Source organism: Miniopterus natalensis, chromosome 7 (assembly GCF_054644295.1).
Source record: "Miniopterus natalensis isolate mMinNat1 chromosome 7, mMinNat1.hap1, whole genome shotgun sequence".
Taxonomy (NCBI): domain Eukaryota; kingdom Metazoa; phylum Chordata; class Mammalia; order Chiroptera; family Miniopteridae; genus Miniopterus; species Miniopterus natalensis.
The window spans coordinates 23,754,368-23,777,795 of record NC_142087.1 but is presented as its reverse complement, the minus strand read 5'-3'; the positions used below and the strand labels follow the sequence as shown (position 1 = coordinate 23,777,795).

The 23,428-nt window shown below is 36.9% G+C and overlaps 1 protein-coding gene across 1 annotated transcript in view; it reads right to left on the bottom strand.

Moving 5' to 3' along the window:
• LOC148092724 (ADP-ribose glycohydrolase MACROD2-like) overlaps positions 1 to 17,882 on the bottom strand; it is a 436,834-nt gene extending 418,952 nt beyond the window's left edge. Inside the window, exons 1-2 of the mRNA XM_087818882.1 lie at positions 17,724 to 17,882; positions 9,916 to 10,032 (exon numbers count right to left, since the gene is read on the bottom strand). Of these exons, the coding sequence (XP_087675008.1) occupies positions 9,916 to 10,032; positions 17,724 to 17,769 (163 nt within the window). The 5' untranslated portion in view covers positions 17,770 to 17,882. The remainder of the gene's footprint in view (positions 1 to 9,915; positions 10,033 to 17,723) is intronic.
• Positions 17,883 to 23,428: the final 5,546 nt, after the last annotated feature.

Here is a 23,428-nt window from a genome sequence, read left to right as displayed (position 1 = left end):
AAAACTTTTGTATTTATGGGGAGCAACCACAAGGGGGGAAAAAACAAAACAAAAAAAAACCCTGAGTTACTTGTTAATAGGTACAGGCTCCTGGGCCATAACCATATCAACTGACTCAGAATTTGAATCAGATACTGGATAGGTTTCATAAATAGTAAATATGTTATGCAAAATTATACCAAAAACTGAACAGATTCCAGTCACTGTGCCAGGAATTGAAGATTATGAAAATATTAGTCTCAGTAAATCTCAGCTGAGAAAATAGACTGTTAAACATCATATAGAATTCAGAAGGCAGAAACTGTGTCCTGTACATTACTGAATTCTTGTCAGATGTCTGAATGATTTAAAAAATGGGTATGCTAACCATTTTTGTTTACCTGCATTACTTTACCCCTCTATTTTCCTGATTAATAAATTTAAGAGCTGATAGGAAAAAATAAGAAGTTTGAATAAACTTTCACTATATTATGACAATAAAAAATGCAAATTACTTTTAAGATCAACAATAGAGTGACCAAAATTTCAGAACAAAAAATTTTCCGTAATTCAGAAATCATGCCCCAAGTGTGAAATATAGTAAGTACTTGAAAATCACTCAGTAAATGGCAACCTGTCATATAATGATCCTTTTATAGGCTGACTACAATGATATTTTATGTGTTTAGTAACTTCCTTATAGGAATTTTACATTACAGATTAATAATTATCCTCACTATATAAATAGAAGAGTTAAGAATAAAATGTTTGCACAAGCACAAATACTGATGTAAAAGTTAGATTTCTTAACCTCAAAGGTAGTGTACATTTATTAGGTAAACTACTTTCCTCAAAATAAGTGCCCCTAAGAGATGAGATTAATATCCTATAAATTAATACATAAATAAATCTCATTAAAGTCAAGAGCAAGGCAAAATGCCTGCTATGAGATCTATTAATTAACTCTGTACTGGTGACCTTAGTCAAAGCAAAAGAAAAAGTAAGAAGTACAAATATTAAGAAGCTATAAGAACATCATTTGAAGAGGGCTTTAATGTCTATCTAGAAAATCCAAGAGTATCTCTTAAAAGACTATGACTAATAACAAATTCCAAATTAGTATTCAAAAATTGACACTTCCCTATACCTCATTAATAACTAATAAAGATCCCATTCATAATTTTTTAAACCTATTAAATAAATATCTAGCAATAAGCCTGACCAAAACTAACAAGATGAAGAATATTATAAAACATCATCTGACCAATAAGAATGTAAAATTGTGTAAAAAATACATATATGCACAATCATTAAAAACAGACAATAGGTAAAACAAAAAAATCTGGAATACATATAACTAAAAGTAATTTCCTTAGCCCTGGCTGGTGTGGTTCAGTGATTAGAGCATCCACCCACACACCAAAGGGTCTCAGGTTTGATTCCCCATCAAGGACCCATACCTGGACTGCAGGTTCCATTCCCTACCCCAGTTGAGGCATATGCAGCAAGCAACAATCTTGATGTGTGGATGTTTTTCTCTCTCTCTCCCTCTTCCCCTCCTCCCTCCCTCCCTTCCATTCTCTCTAAATATCAATGGAAAAAATATCCTCTGGTGAGGATTAACAAAACAAAACAAAACAAAACAAAACAAAACAAAACAAAACAAAACAAAACAAAACAAAACAAAACAGTACTTTCCTTAATGTAAAATAAATTCTTAGGGGATTCATAAGAAAAAAAATCATTTTTAAAAATAAGCAAATTATATTAGGAAATAATTCATTAAATAAACATGCAATCTACTTAAAACAGTGCTTGTTTTAAGTAGATTGCATAATGCATAAACAGAAAAACAAATAGCTAATAAACTTATAAAATTATTATTTAAATAATACTTTAAGTTATTTAAATAATTTAAACACGATTTAAATCATTCATGGGAATATAATGATGGTTCAACACTTTAAAAGTGGAAACTAAAAATATATGTCAACTGAAAACCTTGATCCTTTTGATCTAACAATTCCATGGCTAGAAATTATTCATATGATATAAACATACACAAGAATACAAAGATAAATATACAAAGACATTCTGTAAAATATTAGCTATACTGGCTAAATTAAAAATTTATATCATCAAAATGCCCATCAATAAGGGAGTGATTAAATAAAATCACAATACCTCCATACAATATAGACTATGAAGCCATTAAAAATAAAATCAAATCATTAGATTTTCTTATTAACTGTATTAGAGTACGATCCCGTATGTATAAAAGGATGGAAGAGCTCTAAACATACATTTATATAAAAATAATAATTCTCTACAGCCTAATCATGAACAAATACTGACTACGACCCAACAATTCCATTTTTATGACTCTATCTTGTAGAAAAACATATACACAAAGATTACAAACATATTCATCATAACCTTGTTTGCAATAGTGAAAAAACTGTTTCCATCAAGGATAAAATAAGTTATGGTAAATATATTTAAGTAAGTTATTACTTAAATTTAAGTAAAACATATAGCCATTTAAGAACAAAACAAGGAAATGTTAAAATACAGTGTAAAGTGGGAAAGCAAGCTCCAAAGCACCATGTACATATAATGTTAGTTTTTATACTAACATACAGTAGTAAAGTATTTATAAAAGCATAAGAGGCAGCAGGATTGAGAGCACAGATACCAGTACCAGACTGACTGGGTTAACCGTACAATTAACCCCTCAGCCTCAGTTCCCCATACTTATTACTCACTTCCTAGGGTTTTTAGGTCTTCATTAAAACTCCCGACTATTTATAAATGCTTAGAACAATGCCTGACACATTGTTGCATTAAATAAAAATAAACTAAAAAACATTTAAAGGTCTAGAAAGATAATTACCTAAATGTTATCAGTACTTATCTGTTTGAAATTCTGTGTTTGGGGAAGGGGAAACTATAATCTTTTTAACTCTATGTTTTTGTACTTTCTGAGTGCTTTATAATGACCATGATTTAATATATTCCTTTGTTTTATAAAAATATAAATACACAGATATATAAATGTACAGCAGTGACCAACTCTAATAAATTAATGCTTAGAATAAAAACTTAATTTTTTTTTAATCCTCACCCAAGGATATTTTTTCCATTGCTCTTCAGGGAGAGCGGGAGGGAGAGGGAGAGAAAGAGAGAAACATCAATGTGAGAGAGAGACATCGAGTGGTTGCCTTCCATACCCATCCAGACAGGGGCCAGGGGCTGAGCCTGCAACCATGGTACCTGCCCTTGGCTGGAAATGAACCAGGGACCCTTCAGTCCGAAGTCCAATACTCAAACCACTAAACCAAACCGGTTAGGGCAATTTATCATTAATTTTAATATATTCTTTTTAAAGTAAATTTTTAATTTATACAAACAACATTTAAAAGAAAGTTATGTTATTTACTTGTAACTAATTAGAACTCATTTATAAAAGTAATTACAAAGTCTTAAATAAGTTGCTAATATCAATTTGTAGGCTCATTACAAATGTCAGAGCATTTAAGCAATGTTTTATCAAAGTAATAGAGCTCAATCCATAAGCACAGAGATATTACACATTTACTTTTAAATAAAAAAGTACTTCATATAGTATCACAGAAATCTAGAGATGTCTCTTTCACAGAGACAGATATAGGAAATATTTAGAGTAGCAGTACAACCTTACCTAGAAAAAAGATGTTTTAATCCCATTGTTTCCACTATTATGAAAAACTTATATTTACCCATTGTAGCATTCCATGAACATAGGTAAATAGTCTTTAAAATCCCACCCTGGAGCTATAAGCAAATTATGAATGGTCAAAACCAAACTGAGAGTATTATATCCATTACGTCATTTTTCAGTAAAAGTAAATTTCAGGTAACTTGACATCTAGATTGGGTATGTAGCAAAAAATAAGAAAAAGATGTATCTATGCCTATCTCTCTTTCTAAAAGTTTGGCTGTCCATCTATTTAATTTGTTCCCCAAAGGTGTACAGACAATCCTGGTAATGACCATTTGACCCACTAATGGGAAAGGTCACAAGATTCCTTATTTAGCTGTTTAAGCACTGATAATTCCAAAGAGTCTGGATACAAGCACTGTTAACAGTAAAAAGAAAGAAAGTAGGAAAAATGAAGGGTCATGTCCATTGTTATTTTTTTAATTAAAAATAAAATTAACAGTGACCCCTTTCACCAACTAAACCCTGCAAGAACCAACAATCAGAATTTTCCTATGCCTCCAGGAAAATCAGGTAACAATATTTTGCAGTGGTATCTGCAAAATAAAAAAGTACTATTCCTTGAATCCATTCTCTCACTGAGCCAATCAGTGTTTCAAACAAAGTACACCTTGGCTTACTGTGTTCAATCACTTACTTAGAAACAGAACAGTGATCTGCATTTAGTTCTCTTACATTAAGGGAAAAAATCACTAGTGTTTTACTCACCAACAGAAACTCTGATAAATTACACAATCAAGGATCAGAAAAGGAAAACCACTTACATGAAATCATATTATTTTAGAATAAGAATATCAATAGTCAGAAAGACACATTAGAAAACATCTTGTTCAATTACCACCCAGTAAAGAAAGTGCTTTTACTATGACTGAGTTTCATCCAAAGTCTTTCTAAAGACTTCCAAAGACAAAAAATAAAAATAAAAGCACTGTGACAGAGTCCATTCCATTCAGAAGCAATGAGTAGTGTTTATAAGGTTTTTATCCCAACAGAATCACTAACACAAGAGAATCATAAAATTTGGAAAATCTGTTATTTTCATATGGCAGACACAATCTCAAATCTAAGTTTGATGGTAGAATCCAATCTTTGTTGGGGTAGTCTGGATTCTTAAAACACTGAATACATCTGAATCCAATCTCTAGAGAACAACCAGCAATCTGAAATCTATGGCTTGCCCTAGAGATAGCCCAAACTAAACCTCAGAATTTCCAAACCTCCAAAGGCACATATATCTGTTGTGGCATGCACATGGCCAGTCATGTGAACTTTTGTTGAGCTGTATTTATTACCTATATTTTAGTACTTAATTCATCAGTAATCTTCAACTTGGTTCTAAATGAAAGGCTTAAACATTAAATTGTTATGTAAATCCTTGTTTTGAATACTTATATGAAAAGTTAGTAACTAAATATTTCAGAAAAGACAACAAAGATTTTATAAAGACACACACAGAAAATCAAGAGGGAAAAAGAAAAGAAAAAAAAGGGAAAAGGGTGCTTTGGCTGCTGCTGGTCTGTAATCATCTCAACATATCTGTCTACACTGACCGAAAAGCATTTAAATAAAATCTACATTTATAAGTATAATTAATTTAGTGGGTTAAAAAGAAAACTGATAGAATTTGTGGTGAAATTACAGACTTAGGAAATACATAGTAAGAACTTTTCATCTTGTGGTCTCCATGCCAAGTCATGTTTATTTATATATATGTAAAAAGATGTGTGTGTCTTTATTTCTAGTACATTATTTTAAAAACAAGCTTAAATAGAAGGACAATTTACACAGCACTTAGTAGTACACACTATTGTGCACAATAAAACTTATTTATGGGTTGTTAAAATAATCTTGGAAAGAAGTTAAAAAGACTAAGAGTGAAATAAAGGCAAGGGACAAACAAAGCCATGGAGAGAATCATGAAGTCTCCACTGTAGAAGTTGACCTTACCTCACAAATGTTTGGCTAAACCAGTGCTCACACCTTCACAGAGAATATCATTACACAAAAACGTATTAGGTAGAATAAATGTCATTTATTCTCAAAATTCTTACAAGTTATTTAGCCCATTTAGCTTAATTCTTCCATGGGAAAACAAATTCTTTGTAGCAAAGTTCCTTTTTGAAGCAAACCAACTACTTCAGCAAAGGGCATAAAGAAGATACACTGAAACAGTTTCTTACATTGCTTTACTGTCAAGAAACAACAATGCCAAAATAAATGCATTTAAAATGGCAATACTTTAAGATTTTTCAACACTTCAAAATATATCAGGCTTAAATTTTTAAATTTACACTCATTTAACCTAAGCTCTGTTGACATTTAAGCTCACAGAAATTGAAGTCATAAAGTTTAGTTATTAAGTACTATCAATAATAATATACAATGCTGATGGATACACGTTAACACATGAATTCACATCTTTGTCTCAATTTATCTGTGTAATAGTTCAGGAAAATCTTTACTGAAATTTATCACCAAGCTCTCTAACTTTTGAAACTTAATAAAACCAACCCTGTATCACAGAGATTTAAAGTATATTTGTTACCTACATTAAAAAGCATACTGCTTATTTTCTAAACCTGTCATTTCCACATGAATCTTTAAAATACAGTGAAGAAAAGGTGGGAAGAAAGGAAATAATGCAGGAATATACCATCAGGCAAATAATTTATCATTTGTTCAATTCACACAGCAAATATGTCCTGAATAGCTACTGTGCATCAAGCACTATGCTAGATGCCAGGAATATAGAGAAGAATTTAAAGACCATCCTTACTTTCATGGTAATTACAATCTCATAAAGAGACTGACCATGATCAGATAATCCTAAAATTTAGTACATAAAAATAAATTTATATAAATGCTCTATGAAAAGGAACATAGCTCATGAAAGCACAGGGAAGACTTCAGAGAGAACAGATGGGTTGCAAACTGAAAACTGAAAGCTGAGAAAAATTACGAAGGTGAGAGAAGTAGTGAAAAAAAATCAGAAAAAGACCCAGTAGTAGGAGAGAGCTTGGTACATTGAAGAAACAAAGGATAGTGTGGCTAGATGTAGAGACCAAAAAAGGAAGTAGTACAGTAAAAGGTCAAGAGAAAAGGGGCCAGATTAATTTTTCAAAGTAATGAATGTCTTAATTACTTTAGACAAAACACCTTTTTTAAAAATTATAAATTCATTTTAAGATCATGTAAGAGGAGGGAAAAACCACTACCCACTCAAAATAAAAGATTTGTATCTAAGAAGCTGGGGTGTTTTGCTCTGAGTCTTCCTCTGCTTCTACAGATTTCAGTTTTAAATCATAGTGTTCAAAATGAGTATGATAACATAAAAAGGAATCAGTATCAGATGATTAAATAGGAAACATTCCTTTCCAATATTTTTTATGCCTACTGAGTTCCATCCTGTTTTAAATACCATTTTTTCAAACTGTTCAATCATTTTAAATTTCAGAGAACCAACTTAATTTGAAAACTGGAAAAAAAGAAGAAATCTAGCACTTATTCTGCCTTTTCTGCATAAACTGTATTGCATGAAAACAAAGATGTTGATTCAAAAAAAAAGTCTTTATAGGAGTCAAACTAATAAATGAAGAATGAATGATATTAAAATAACACTATTTTGTAATCCCTAAAAAATAATGATCATCTATGGCTACCTAAAATCATTTAGGTGAAAAGTTGATAGCAAACTTTACAATGGGTGAATTAGCTTGATAATACTTCAACTAATGATCAGTTTTTTCACTACAGAGAGAGAACCAGACACTATATGCCTTCTAATATTATGCAAAAGAAAGTACAATTCTTTCAAAAAAAAAATTAAATCCAAGTCTGATCAAGCTTCTGTATTTACTAGCTCATAAGAAACACAGGGGATAGAGGAACATGTTAAATGACACCACGAAGACGCAGTCAGCAAAATGCAAAATGTAAAAAATTCTGTAAGAAGAATAACCTACTTTATTCATCAGATAAATTACAAAGCAAGGAAAGGACAGAGAAAAAAGAAATTACTGATTAAGAGACTTAGGAAGTCTGTCAATTAAAAGCAATATATGGACCTTGTTTAGATCTTGACTCAAGCAAACCAATTGTACAAAAAAAGCAAAACACTTTATGACACAATAGGAAAAGTATGAATACTAATTGGACATTTAATTATAATAATTATTAATTTTTAGGTGTAATAATAGTATTGTGGTTATATTATAAAAACAAAAATGTGTCCCTATCTTTCAGATAAATACATATGCATACTTACATATATTTACATAGATATGATGTACAGGAATTGCTTCAAAATAGTCTGGGAAAAATGTACAGAGAGCTCTGGCATAGATGAAATAAAATTGGCCTCGTAGTAACTGTTGACACTGAGTAATGGGTACATAAAGCTTCATTATACTCTCTTTTTTATATATGTTTTCAATGCTCATTTTAAAGTTTGAAACAAAATTAAAAAGAAAGAACTGCCCTTTGTAGACTGTTAACCTCTGAGGAATTATTATTTAATATACTGATTGCCTACCTATACATGAAACACTATTCCAGGTGCTAGAGACACAGCGTAATAGGACAGAGGAGCATTTTAAAATTCCCTACAACAAAGCAACTGACAAATAAAATAGAATTATTGCATAACTGCTAATACAGAGGAAGAAGTAATAAGAAGCATATAACTCCAAAGATTTACTAATAGTATTTTATAAATATGAACATGAATAATAAACAAATGGATTTCTGTTTCGGTAATCATCTCCCATTACTTTGCACTTCTGATCCATAGCTTTCCAAATGTCAAAGTGGCAAGTCAAAGTAAAAATATATTATCTACTTGCTTCCTTCTTTCTACACAAACACTGATATTATATTGTTTGGCAATTTTTGGCCCTAGGTCAGACAAGGCCCAGAATTGTCCTTTTGATCTCTAGCTCTGTATTCTTTTCATTACACAGCACTACCTACTTTTTCAATGATGTCTTCATTAGACTAATATTAAAACAACTTGCATTTTCTTCGGATACTAGGCAAGCAGGTCAGATGTGTACACCCCAATCAACTAATGACCCCATTAGAACTTGGGGTAAAACCGCTACTCCACTTGCCCAAGGGCACACATTTCCAGGCAGAGAAAAGTCTAAAGGAATCCACATGATTTGCCTTCCTAGACAAACAATTCTGTCTACAGCTCAAAACTCTCAGGTTAAGCGTGTTTTCTTCACCAATACTAAGCTTAATTTGGCTACTACTTCCCACGGATTTTGTCCATAGGAGCTTGATGCTAGTCAGTCTCATTCTGGGCCATAATATCCTATATAGTTCCATCAAGACCACAGCCTGTGAAATCAGCATGTTCCAAGTCCCTTTCATAGTTACCTTTCTTTCCCAACTGTTAAGTATCCTAAAAAGCACCCTATTTCTTCTAAATTTGACATCCAGACCATAAACACCAATAAATGTTAATTCAGAGATAAATATATTAAATATACATTAAATTTGTTGTTTTTTAGAATTTTCTTCCATGAACCTTTGTTAATAGTTAAAATTTCATTTATATTCTAATACTTATATTTTCCCTCAATCTAGACTCTCATTAAATCATAACAAGTTTGAGAGAGTAAATTTGTCACACAAATACTTTATATGTAGACATAATGCCAGACCACACAAAATATATACTCTTCTCTAAAATTATGTGAAATGTTATTTGGTTTTTCTCTATTCTTCTTGATGCACTGTCTTTGAACTGAATCCAATCCTTAAAATAAACATGAAGAAATCCAACATAAATAAACCTAATCAAAACAAACTCAAAGGGTCACACTACCAAAGCAACAATCCTTAATATAATTTTCTCAAAAACTACTGCAAAATAGTTTTTTAAAAGTACCCATAAAAGAGTACCATAACATAATTGCATATTTTTTTAGAATGGTTAGGGTTAGGATAAAAAAATAAAATTAAAAAAACAAAACAATAATAATTTTCTAAGTCTAAATAATACATAACAGATTACTAAAAACAATTAAATGACAACCAACAATAATTTCAAATAACAAAATTGTCATCACTTTACTGGCTGCTTGTTATTCATTTTTGTCAAAAATTGTCCTGCAGAAGTCATTAAAAAAATGGCAACAGTATCTACCTGAAAAATATTCTGAGAAACTTACCATCATTTTGGCTCTTGCCCTTCACCTCCTCCTTCCACGACAGGATACTGCTCAGGGGAACATAGTCCCTTATGTATTCTTTGCGTCTTTCCTCTAGGGTCATCTTCAGTAAGCGTTCTTGCAAAATAAAAGCAGAATTTCCATTTGTATTTAACTTTTAAGATCAGTAATTATTTTATCATTTAAATATTAACCATGTTAAACTACCAAAAAAATCAATGTGGGCTTGAGAAACACCAAAATGCAAATCTAATGACTCTATTTCTGAGTGTTAGAAGTTGTCAAATTATTACTATATCAGCAGGGGGAAAAATAAGGAAACGCTTTCAATCAACATCTACTGACAGTCTACTGTGTACTGGGTGTTACGTTTATGCACTGCAAATGCAAAGATCCTTGATCTTGAGAAGTTCACAAGGAAAAAGAGGAAATAGATAAGAGACTAATGGCTACATAAATAAAACACCAAATCCTAAAACAGGTATGTATAAATGCTAAGAGCACAAGAAAGGCAGCCACCAAGATATTTTCTTAATTTGAAGATGCCATCAACAATAAAAGTGCACTTTTAATTTAATAACACCTTTGTGGAAGTAATATAAATAGTACTTTAAATATGCATCTTAATTACAAGATTAAAAATATTTTTAAATGCATCTTAGAATTAATAATTGGTGTCATTTATAAAGAACTCACTGTGTGCCAGGTATTTTATATGTATGATTTTAAATAATCTTCCCAACAACTCAGCAAATAAACAGTATTAGTATCCATATTTTCAGATAGGGAAATAAAGCACATCAAAGTTTAGTAGTCTGTCCAAGGCAAAAGAACTTTCCATGAAAATCCAGTCAAATATCTCATTAGAAGCTACAGCCTATACGATTAGCCACTAGACTGTATTACCTTCTCAAGAAAAGCTCCCCAAAAGAAATGATGTGTATGCTGGTTTCTAATAGGTAGAATTTTGCCATGAAAAGGTAAGAAGTAAGGATACTTCAGACTAACGAAGCAATGTAAACAAAGATAAGGTGATATAAAAAGTTTAAGGAAATTACAAGATATGCTATGAAAAGAGAAGTGGCCACAGAAGTGAAAAAAGTAGCTTAAAACAGAAGTTAAAACAAAAATGTATAGGAACTTATATACCATGCTAAGCAGTTTAACCTTTAACTTATACAGTAGGTCACTAATATTCAAAGTTGATTATGTATATCCCAGTAGGTACATAAAATTATCCGCTAGGATACAAGAAAAAAAATGCATTAAATTATACTTTTAACCTAAAGAAATAGGAAGAAATTAAAAATTACTAATAATGTATAAACTGACACTGCCATCTTCATTCATTCTAAAAGTCAACTGTCTTGTATCACATACTTTAACAAGGTTGTATTCTCAGTTTTCAGTTCTCTTTCAGCATATTACTATTACAAGGTACTAAAGTTTGGGTGAATGGATTTAAGGATAGTATCTAGTTTTAGGTAATTTAATACTCACAAAATAATCACTTAAAAAGATAAATGACATGAACATGGCCCCACTTGAACATGAAAACAGTGGGCCTAATCACTTCTAAGGATGGACTTAATATATGTAGACTCTTCTGTTCAAGGAATGCTCTACTAATTGTTTTCCCTAAACATTGTTCACTTTGAGCATTTACCCTTGTGATTTTGTATAACCCCTGTATGTGTATCTTCCTGAGCATGGAAACCCAATTTGTCATCCCATCCAATCATGTATTCTTTGGATAAAAACTACCATGATCTTAGCCCCTCTTGAGCATGTATTCCATTGATCATGTATAAATCCCGAATATGTACTTTTGGGAGGCCTGAGCATAGACCTAGCTAGCTATGTTCCTTCAGACAACAGATCCCTCCTATGATACTTCTGAACATGGAATCCTTTGGCATAATTCCTTCTAATCATCAACTCAATGAGAGTGGATGCTTCTGATCATGGACTGCACTAAGAATCAACTTCCCTAATCATAGCCTCTTTTGAGCATATACCCACTTGAGTATGTATATCTCCTATACATGTACCTGCCTGAGCATGAAATACTTCAGCATGGACCCTTCTGATAATGACTTGCTTTGATTTTAATCTCCCTTGAACATAGCCCCATTTCAGTATGTGCCCCCTTCACTATGTTTAATACTTCAACATGTACCCTCCTGTGCATGGGCTCACTTGAGTACAGATCCACACTGATAATGGAACACTTCTGAGAATGAACCCTCTTGACAATGGAATCTCTTGTATGGAAGTTCCTGAGCATAAACAACCTGAGCCTGGACCCTCCTGAATATGGAAGCAATGAGCACAATCACTTCTAAGTATGTAGCTAAGAATTATGGACATTTCTGCTCATGGAATTCTGTAAGTATTCATTTCCATGATCCTAGTTCATCTTGAGGATGGATCTTTCTGATTTTGTTACCCCTGTACATGTAACTTCTTGAGGATCAAAGCCCTAATTGTAGACTTTCCTGATCATGACCTGCTTTAATTTTAATCTCCCCTGAACATAGCTCCACTTGAGCATGTAACCTCTTGATTATGTGTAATACCTGAATATGTACATTCCTGAGCATGGAACCCTAATTGTGGACCCTCCTAATCATGTATTCTCTGGTTATAAAGCACCATGATCTTAAATATATATATATATATTCTCCCAAAGAAATGAACTGTAGGAAGTATTAATGTAAACACAAGTGAAAAAGAAAAAGGGAGCCAACATTTTCTCCTGCTTCTAAAACTAGCTATTCTTCAGTCACAGAGGTAGAAAGAACAAAACAAGCTGTATTTTAATCAGATGTGATATATTCAAATCCCAATACTCAAAGGTCAACAACATATTGAAATTCAGATGCCTACAGGGCATTGAAGTTGAAATCAAGAATCTGGAACTCAGGGGAAAGGTCTAGCCTAGAGATTGTGGAAGTTATAACCTAAACTTTTGGTCGTGTAGGAAGGGTAAGGGAGGGGAGCAAACCTCAAAAAAACAACATTTAGGGACTGGACACAAAAAAGAAAAACGAAATAAAGTTTAGATGTCACTGGGAGCACAAGGTGAATCAAGGTCCAGCTGATGTGGAAACCAGCAGAGAAAAGAGTTTTAGTATGGAAAAGAGGAGAGATATTACCAATTGCTATAGGAAGATCAAAAAGAATAAAAATTAGTAAGTCACTGGTTTTATCAATTGGGTCACAAAAGCACTGAAAAGAGAGCAAAGTGGTTAACAAAACTGTCTGGGTTCTAATCCCAAATCATGCAAATCTATACTGGGTTACTTAAGCTCTTTATGTCTGTTTCCTTTTGAGGTAGGTTGGTAGGTATTATTCTGAACTTACAGATGAGGCAACTAAAACAGAGAGGTTAAATAATTTACCTAAGATTCTACAGATAGTAAGTAAGCAGCATACTACCTCAGAGGATTATTGTGAGAATTAAATTGGATCCCATGTAAAGTACCTAGAATAGTGCTGAGCAAGACTCAAACAGTAACTATTTTATATTAGTACCACCATCATTGTTATTACTGACTGACTTGGAAAACATGTTTTATTAGCGTGTAACTGAGATCCAGGAGGCTGTAAGAGACTGAGAAAAAGAAAGTGAGAACAGCAAACTCCAAGGTGAAGCCCTGTGAAAGTGTTATTGGAGAATTGAGTGGATTGCCCTACTCCTTTGCTAGTGAGAGTGGGGTTCTTGGGGTACCACTGGAATAAGAATTTCCAGAGGCCGCCACGGGAAGATGAGATGTGGTAGAAAGCTTTATTTGCATGGAATTACATCCCTTGGTTTGCAAAGCCCCATTTCCCTTAACCCAGTCCTGGAAAAGGTACAGCTGGGGATTCAGTAGAGCTAAAAGCAAAGCCAGTATCCAGAGTTTCTGTTCCATGGTGGAGCTGGGTCCAGTATAGTATCAGACTAGTTGTAGTCCATCAGTCCATTGTGTGTGGGGTTCACAAGGCCATGAGCCATGTGGGCAAATGCAGGGGAGTATGCCCCCTGCAACAAGAGAGCCTGCAGCCCAGTGTGCAAGAGCAACAAGAGAGCTCCTTTGTTCAGCTTATGTATCTTAAATTTTCCCAAGTTTTTAGTGGCCTGTTCTGGCCAATGACCTGCTCCCAGGTGTGACTGACAAACAAGAACCTTTCCTATGTCACCCAGACCTTACTGGGCATGCGTCTATTTTCCCTTGTCTAGTCCCTCTCCCCAGGATCCGGGGGGACAGACCTGCAGCTTCCTGGCATAAATGGCATGCCTACATGATCTGGCCTTCCCTTTTTCCCTTTCCTGTTAATTAATAACCAGGTTATTTACAACAATATCAAAAGGAAGGCTACTTTAGGGTAGAAGAGGCTTAAGCATTCTTATAGGATGAGGAGAGGAACCTGAAGACACTCAGAAACTAAACATACCTGAAAGGGAATAAATGATAGCACAAGACCTCACAAAATTCAGGAGATGAGATAAAAAGCGAAAAAGGGTTAATATTGGAAACAAAGAATAAAAGTGCTTCCTTTAAGATAGAAAGGAAGCTGAAAAGACAAAAGACCTGTAAAGAAAGAGACAAATAAGACTCTGGAGTTGTTCATGTTATATGACATGTATTTTCTCCATGAATTAAGACAGTTTCTGGCAGCCCTATGGAGCATGCCCAAGACTTTCCCCACCCCTTCTTTCCCCAGGGCACACAGAGTGCTCCCCCATGTTCCCTCATGCTCCCTCATTCTCATTCCCTCTCTCCCCCCCCCCATCTCCCCTCTCCCTCTCCACCTAAACCTCTCCTCCCTCTTTTATCTCTGAAGGCACAGAATCTGTCTCCTGAGCTCCAAGGGCACCTTCTTTTTCTCTAACTTGTTTCCCAAGCCAATTTCGTCTACAGCTCACTACTTCTACCTCTGTGATTTTCTAAATAAACTTTTTCCTGTTAAAAAAAAAAAAAAAAGGCAGCATCATCTGTTTAGTAGGAGGATGGAGTCTTGTTGGACTAGGAAACTTGAAGGGGAAAGTAAATTTGAAATAATCACACAGAGTAGGAAAAGGGATGACTAGCACTTACCAAAGCACTACTAAAAAAGCTCAGATTACTAATATGGAAATACTGCAATACCACTAATCAGGTTGAAATATATGAAGCAACCGTAGTTTTAATAAATAAGGTACATATAGGAATGCAACCTGGCCTCTGTCATTGCATTTATTTAAAAGTTTAAGTGTGGGCACTTAGAACAAAACAAGATTAATAATAAAACAAAACAATGAGAATTTAAGTTTCAGTTCCTGAAATGATAGTACACATTAAGTAGTTCTGAGTTAGAGCTCAAAATACTAGATCAATAAGATCTAATTAACATGTGCACCTAAGAACTCCTTAGTTATTTGTTTAAACAATGAGACATACTAAGGGCTACATACATACACTATATAGTTCCTTTGGTATTACACAAAACTTTTCCTTAAATAATGCTTCACCTTTGCAATAAATCCTTTCTTTGTCAACCAAGCATATAAGTAGACAGACCTACTTACTGGATGGTATGCCGAGTTAAAATGTTTATACAATACCTTGACATTTCAATTACATGGGTAAGCCTTTAGATTTAAATAACAGCTTCAAAAATACAACACCATCCTCTCCAGTGCAATAAAAGGAAAAAGGTCATTAATTCCATCAGCTTCTTTAATACTAACTACTGCACTAAAAATCCTTAGCTCCTTCTTAATGGCATAATATGTATTTTTAAAATATTAACTCTTCCAAAACTGGACATCCTGATAAGACAGAAACATATATTAAAGTCTTCAAGTCTCAATAACTTTTCCCTTTAACATTAAACTTCAGGAAAAAATAGGTTAGTTTTGGACAAGAGTAATTTATTTTGCTAAATGCCTTCCTTAATTGTACATTTGCTTCTTTATTTAGAAAAATATTAATCTGGTTATATTTTCCCCTATTATTAGAAGGAAATGAAGAATTAAGACATTGACAATTCTGAAATGCCTGCTATCACAGTTCAGCTGTGTAGATGTTAAATGAAGGAAGCATTATAACATCGTTACCCAGGAAGATTATCTTTTACAACAGAGAAAAATAGTTCTTAAGTAATCACTACAATCCCATCAATGATTCATATACTAAAATCAATCTCCACGTCTTTCATTATTTTGCCTTCATTATTATCAATAGTACAAAGCTAACATTTCAAGACCATCAGTAAAAATGGGCATAAATGATTTTGCAATGCTACCAAGGGAAATCCTTGTTGAAAGTAACTGCGACTGCAAAAACAGAACAAAATTATTTCACACTACTCTACATATCAGGCTATTATTTTCAACAGCATTTGTTTTGACACCAGAATTTTTAGTTTTATATATCACCATAATCATTAAAACATAATTAAATGACACACAACCTACTCTTCCAGTATTTTAAAAACCATTTTAATCAGCCTTTCGGTTGTTATGTTAAATCTCCCCAGTAATTTAAAAAAAAAAAAAAAATCCCTTCTTATCCCTTTCTTTGTACACTGGCTGAAGTAGCCCCTACAGAGAGGACCCTTTCTCCACGTTCACTTCATTTCTTTTCCACTATTTGCCAACGTGTTTACAGAGGCCAGGACTTGCAGTAAAAATCTACAGGTTTGGGGGAGCTATTATCAAGGCCATCAGCTACAGCCCCACACCCATCCTCCTCCAGTAAAGACGGGACACTGAGGAGCGATTTGCTCCGCCCTCACTCAGCCTCAAGCCACACACAGGTTTGGTCTATTTTGGCAGATAGCAATAGCAATGCAAGTACTTTTTCCTCCATTTCTGCAAAAAAAAAAAAAAAAAAAGCTAAAGAATAAGAAGGAGTGAAAAGCATGAAGGAAAAAACTCCAGAGAATGAAGTTTTACCTCAGAACATTATCTCACTATAAAGAGGGGAGGGGAGGGAGGAGGAGAGGGTTGGGCTCCACACTTCTGCGCCCGACAGAAATCACTGCACGTCCACCGCTTTGGCTAAGCCCTGACAGGCACCAAAGTCGGCGGGTTCACTCACAGAAAGTGGCATCAGTCTCACAGCCTTACTCTGAGCAACTTCAGACTATGGGTGCTGAGAAGCACACCGCCGGGAGAAAAGCCCACTGAGGTTTCTCCGCGGCACTTATCCTCGCGGACAAGACGTCGGTCGCACGGTTCCCCTCGAGTTCCCGGTTTCAGGTCACACTGAGGCGTAAGGTGGGGGACCGAGAGAAGGGGTACACGCCCGAAGGTGAGGACACGGTGCATGCCGAGGGAGGGGGCAGGGACAGAGTCCGAGAGTGAGTGAGGGGGCGCGGAGGCGCAGCAGCCGCTGCAGCGGGTGTGTCCGCCCGCGGGCACGTGTCCGCGGGACACGCCGGCCAGGCGTGCGAAAGTCCCGGCAGGAGCGTGGAGACCGGCTGGGCGGCCGGGGGAAGTTGCGCCGGCCCCGGGACGGCCGCGCGGGCGTCCACGCCGCCAGGGAGGCGCAGGCAGCCCCGTCCCGCGAGGCGACCGACCGGGCGCGGCCGGCGGCAGCGAGGGGCGTGCGCCCACCCGCGCGCGAGCCGCAGGTGCCCGGGGGCGGCGCGTGCACGCCGGTGTGAGCGCGCGTGTGCGTGTGTGTACACACGGACACGCGAGGGAGGCGGCACCGGTCGGGCGGGCGCGAGGCGGGAGCTCCGGCGGGGGCCGCCGCGGCACACGCAGCCCTGACCCCCGCCCCCACCCCACATCCACCCCCACCCGCACCCCCAGGACTCGCCGGGCCAGTTACCTTTCTCCTCTCTCCACATCTTTTTCTTCTTGTTGCTGGGGTACATGTTGCCGTGGGGGTGGCTGGCTTTAAGCTGCAAGTTCCCCAGGCTCACGGGCAAACGGGGTGGTGTGGAGTGGGAGGGTAGAGAGGGGGCACCCGGGAGGGAAAAAGTGAAAAAGGCTCCGCGTCCCGCACCGCTCGCTGCGCTCCAGTCGCCGCCCTCGTCCCTCAGCCCGCGCTCGGCTTCGGCTCCCACCCGCCTCAGCCCCGCGGACGCCGCCACAGCAGCACCTCAGAGCCTGTCAACTAGGTCACGCCTCGCGCTAACCTAACACCCGCGCAGGCCCCGCCTCCCGGCCGCTAGCCACCGCCACCTCCCATTGGCTGCACCGCCCGCCGCTCTCCGCGCCCCAGCCACCGTGCGCCCGACTTCGGCCTCAGGGCGCACGCGCAGGCGCAGGCTCGAGCCCGACGCCGAGGACGTTAGGGAGCCGGAGGGGGCGGGGCCAGGGCGTGAAGGTGCTGGACGCGGCCTCGTGACGGGAGCCGGACGAGGAGCGAACGCCGGGGCGCAGTGGGAGGCGGCGGACACCTACCCCAGGCTTGGAGGCGCAAGGCGGAGGGCGTGGCCTCCACGCCAGGTGCTTCAGGTGACAGGGGCGAGCCGGGACCCCCGCTCCGGGACTGCTGGATGTGGAAGCGGGAGCTGTGAGTGAACACGTAGGGTCCATGCTCACTCCAGCTGGCGCGTCTGCACGGGGTTCACCGGAGAACCTGAAGCTTTTTTCCTCGTGGGCAAATACTGTATAACGGAAAGAAATGAAAGGGTTGGGCAGTGGTTCCAGATCGTGTACAATGGGCCCCTCGACCCTGTAGTAAAAATTACAGGTTTCCCTGGAGTTCGGTGAAGTTTGGAAAGAACAAAGGTCGATTGGACTGCACAGGTGTTTTAAGAACCGGTCAATAGTGTTCGACCAAAATGTATTGGAAGCAGAAGCCTTACATGAAGGCAGGTTCGAATAGGTGTTAACCAGAGCCAGGCCATTTTATCATTTTATTTCTCCACCAGTTGCTTCGGGTCAAAGGACCAGCCTGATTCAGGGTAAGACTAAATCCGGTTCCAGCAGATTGATGTAGAATTTAGAGCAAGTTTGGTAACCCCCTCTCCAAATTTATTGTGCTTCTAAATATCAATCCACAGGGCTGATTTGGTGGATGCATTGAATCCGCATTTATTCGACACTTGTGTGCGGTGTTTTATGAGTTCTGCTTAAGCAAGGTGTGTAAGACCAAATAATTACTTTTAACACTTTTTTTTAATAATAAAAGAAAAAAAGAAGAGAGGGACAGGCCCCATTAAAAATGGTAAAGAATGAAATGTTTTGAGTAACAGGACACTCTCGTGAAAATAATCCATAACATAGTAAGGTAATAATTTTGATTTTGACATTGTCCCTCCTTCTGTTTTCCTTTTAGTGCTAAATACATAGAAATTTATTTGGCTGAGAAAGAAGTGACATTTGAGCTAGTAATAAAAATATGCACTCATTTCTTGGCAATGGAAATAAAAAGAGGGCTCTGGTTCAAGTTGCATTAACAAGGTAGAATCAATAAGAATTGGTAATGGAATAGATTTGGGGAAGAAGATGGTGAGAAAGAAGATAATGGTTGATGGGCTAGTTAAAGGAGAGAACAGCAATATTAATATTAGACAATACAGGAGCAATTACAGATTTTATGGGAAAGATATTTTCTTAACTTAGAAATGCTAAATGTAAGGTGTCTGCAGGAAAGTGCATCATACTGGGCACTTACCCTTCAGTTACCACAGGGACACTGTTCCCACCCAAACATAAGTCCAATCCTTGTACCTGTGCTTTCTTAGGAACATTACACTATTGTTTATCCTTTGTCACAAGTCAATTCAAAGAACTAGAATCATCCATCAACTTTTAAACTTTCTCAAGTCTCTGTCAGATTTGAAAAAAAATCCTCTGATACCCTCAACCCCCTTCAGCTACTGCTCCTTCCTTTCCCAAAGGTTGGCAATACCTTACTTTTTGCTCTCACTCCACTCTAATCTGGCTTCTAGCCTATCATCAACTAACTATAATAGCTCTTGCTAAGGTGACCAATGACCTTCTTGTGCTATTTAATTGACATTTGTCAATCTTTCTTTTACGAGATCTCTCAGTAGCATCTAACACTGTTAAACCCTTGTTCCTCCTTGCAGTATTCTTTTACTGTAACTTTCTTACTATTTTAAATTTCCTCTATCTGGCCATTATTTCTTACTCTCCTTAGCTAGCCCATCTTCCTTTTCGGCCATTACATTTTGAAGTTTGTTAAGATTCTACTAGCCTCTTGTCTCTTTTCAGTTTATACTTTTTCTTTTAATAATTTCATTTATACTCATGACTTTCAGTGATTCTCAACCAGGTGCAATTATGCCCCCATATGATATTGGCAATGTCTGGAAACATTCTTGGTTGTCACAACTGGGGGAAGAATGCTACTGGCATTCACTGGGTAGAGGCCAAGGATGCTGCTAAGCACCTTACATTTCATAGGATAGCCCCCCACAACAAAAAATTATCTAGCTCAAAATATTAATACTGCTGAGGTTGGGAAACCCTGAGTTACACCAATAACTTCCAAATTTATTATCTCCAGCAAATATTTCTTATTGAACTTTAGACTTATATACTACCATATACTGAATCTCAACTTGAAGAGGTTGGTATTATGTACTCATTAAAAGACATCTGGAGCCTGATCACCTGGATTTAAATCCTAGGTTACCTTATTGACTATGTGACAAATTTTTCAGACTTTGTACCTTGTTTTTGTTTTTTTAATCTGTTACATGGAGGTGATGATAAATAGTATGTGGCTTATAAGATTGATGTGAGGAATAAATGAGTTAAAACATATAAAGGACTTAAAATAGTACCTAGCACATGGTAAATATGGCAGAGATTTGCTAATACAAATTCCATTTTCTTGGTTCATAGGAACTATATTTCCCAGTCTCCCTTAAAGTAGTCAGGACATGTGACTGCATCCTGACTGGGTTATGGGATAAAAATTACGCATGCCACTTTCAGGTCTGAACAGCACATCCCCTATGTGTTCATCCATATTTTCTTTTTTAAATATGTGTCTTTATTGATTTCAGAGAGAGGGAAGGAGAGGAAGAGAGAGAGATAGAAACATCAATGATGAGAGTCATTGATCGGCCACCTCCTGTACGCTCCCTACTGGGGATCAAGCCCAAAACCTGGGCATGTGCCCTGACCGGGAATCAAACTGCAATCTCCTAGATCATAGGTCAGTTCTCAATGGCTGAGCCACGCCAGCTAGGCCATCCATATTTTCTCTTTCCTTTTCTCAGTGATCTCAGAAGCATCATCTCAAGAAGGAAATTAGCTTGGATTTCTTCTTTTTAAAATTCCCACCCGAGGATATGTTTCTATTGATTTTAGAGAGAGAGTTGGGGTCGGCACCCCAACTGGGATTGACCTCATAGTCTGGGTATATGCCCTGACTGGGAATAGAACCTGTGACCCTTTGGTGCTTGGGACAACTCTGTAACCACTGAGCAACACTGGCCAGGACTAGCTTGGACTTCTGTGTCACTGCTTGGAGGAGTATCTCAGAAATCTAAGGTGTACCACATCAGGCTATGATGTAAATAAGAAACTCTTATTTTGTTAAGGCATTGATATTTAGAAGATATTTGTTCCAGCATTTAGTATTAATTATTCTGACAAGATAACATTTAATGTGTCAAAGTTCCTTAAATGTACCACATACCACACTGAACTTACGAACTTTCCCCACAATTAGACATCTCCCAGTGTTCCCTATCTCATTGAATAGCTCCATCACCCATTCAGTTGAGCAACCTAGAAACCTAAGCACCATCCTTAGTCCCTTTTATAACTTCAGTATCATTTTAAATGAATTGCAATACCTTCTCAATTTCTTCTCCTGTATAACTCTTACATCACCTTCCCAATAGCGCTTCAGTAAGCTCAGTCTGAATTTAACTGAACTACTGCAAAATACTTCTTAACTGGATCCCATGTTCACCTTTGCCCCTCTTCTGTCCATTTTCTACCCTGCATCTAGAGCTATCTTGTTAAATATGATCATATCTCACTATTGTAAATCATTCAATGACTTTCTGGTGGTCTTTGCTATGGACTGAATTGTGTTCCCTCAAAATTTATGTGTTGGATCCCTACTCCCCAATGTGATTATATCAGGAGATAGGGTCTTTAGGAGGTAATTAAGGTTAAATAAGGCCATAAAGATGGGACCCTAATTCAGTAGGACTGTGGCCTTATTAAAAAAAAAAAAAGAAGAAGGAAATCTCTCTCTGTCTTCCTTCCTCAGACCCCGTCAATGTGAAGGTACAGTGAGAAGATGGTCATCTGCAAGCCAGGGAGAGAGCCTTTACCAGAACCAGACCATGCTGGCACCCTGGACTTAGACTTTCAGCCTGCAGAACTGTGAGAAAATTAATTTCTGTTATTTAAGCCACCTAGTCTATGGCATTTCATTATGGCAACCTGAGCTGACTAATATAGTTTAGTTATAAAAACTAAACCATTAAGAATCAAGTGAATGCCCCTACCAATTCTATTTTATCTGATACTACCTGATCTCTAGTCCAAATCATAGCAACCCTTAAAGCTTTTCATTTTCTTGAACACACCTTATGCTTACCACATGGACTTTTCACATATTTTTTGCTATACCTGGGACATGATTTGTTTAGTTGACCCATTCTCATACTTAACAGTTCAACTTAAACTTCCCTTTCTGACAGAGCCTATCCTGACCCTGATTCCACCTGACTTCTACCCACAGTATTCCCTCATCTGCCTTCAGTGCTCATTTATTTTCCTATGAAGTACTGTTTATGGCTTGTAGTTATACACTTCTTTTTATGATTATTTTGTTAATATTTATCTTTCACTCTGGACTTATAAATTCTCTCAGGATAGAAAATATATCTTGTTCACCGTCCATAGAGAATGGCACAGTGCCTGGCGCACACTGTATTCTCAAATAGGTATTGAATGAGTAAGATAATGAATGAAAGTTAAATAAGGAGCCATAAAGAGATGTTGCTAAAACTGAGGAAGAGCACATGAAATCAAAAGGGTTACCTTGAGGAGGCCCTATTTTTAATGTGAAGACTAAGAGGAACTAAGAATTAAAATTAATGAACACCTCAAAGAGTATTACCATTCATATTTAGCATATTCAGCACATGAATGAAGGATGAAGGAGTGATAGAAGATGAATGAAAATGTTCAAGAGTGTAGAAAATAATTGCAATTCAGTTTTAGAGAAACCAGTAATATATTGTCAAAAAGATGTAAATTAGCAAAAATAAAAGTAAGTAGTTAAAAATAAAGTAGGAAGCAACAAGCCAGAAGCAGTGATAATGAACTACCCTTTTGAGATGTTTAGAAACTAAAGGATAAGTTGAGGTAGTAGTTGAAAGAATACCAGAGTCAAAGAAAATTTTTTCTAGGAGAGGTGGAATGAAGAATTTTTAAATTAAGAAGGAGGTCAAGAAGTTTAGGGGTAGTTACTATTGAATAACAATGGTCCAGGAAAGAGAGGTTTCCAAGAAGAAAATACATGGGTGACAAAAATGAGGACATTGCCTATCCCCATGGATACATAGAAGAAAAGAAATTGTA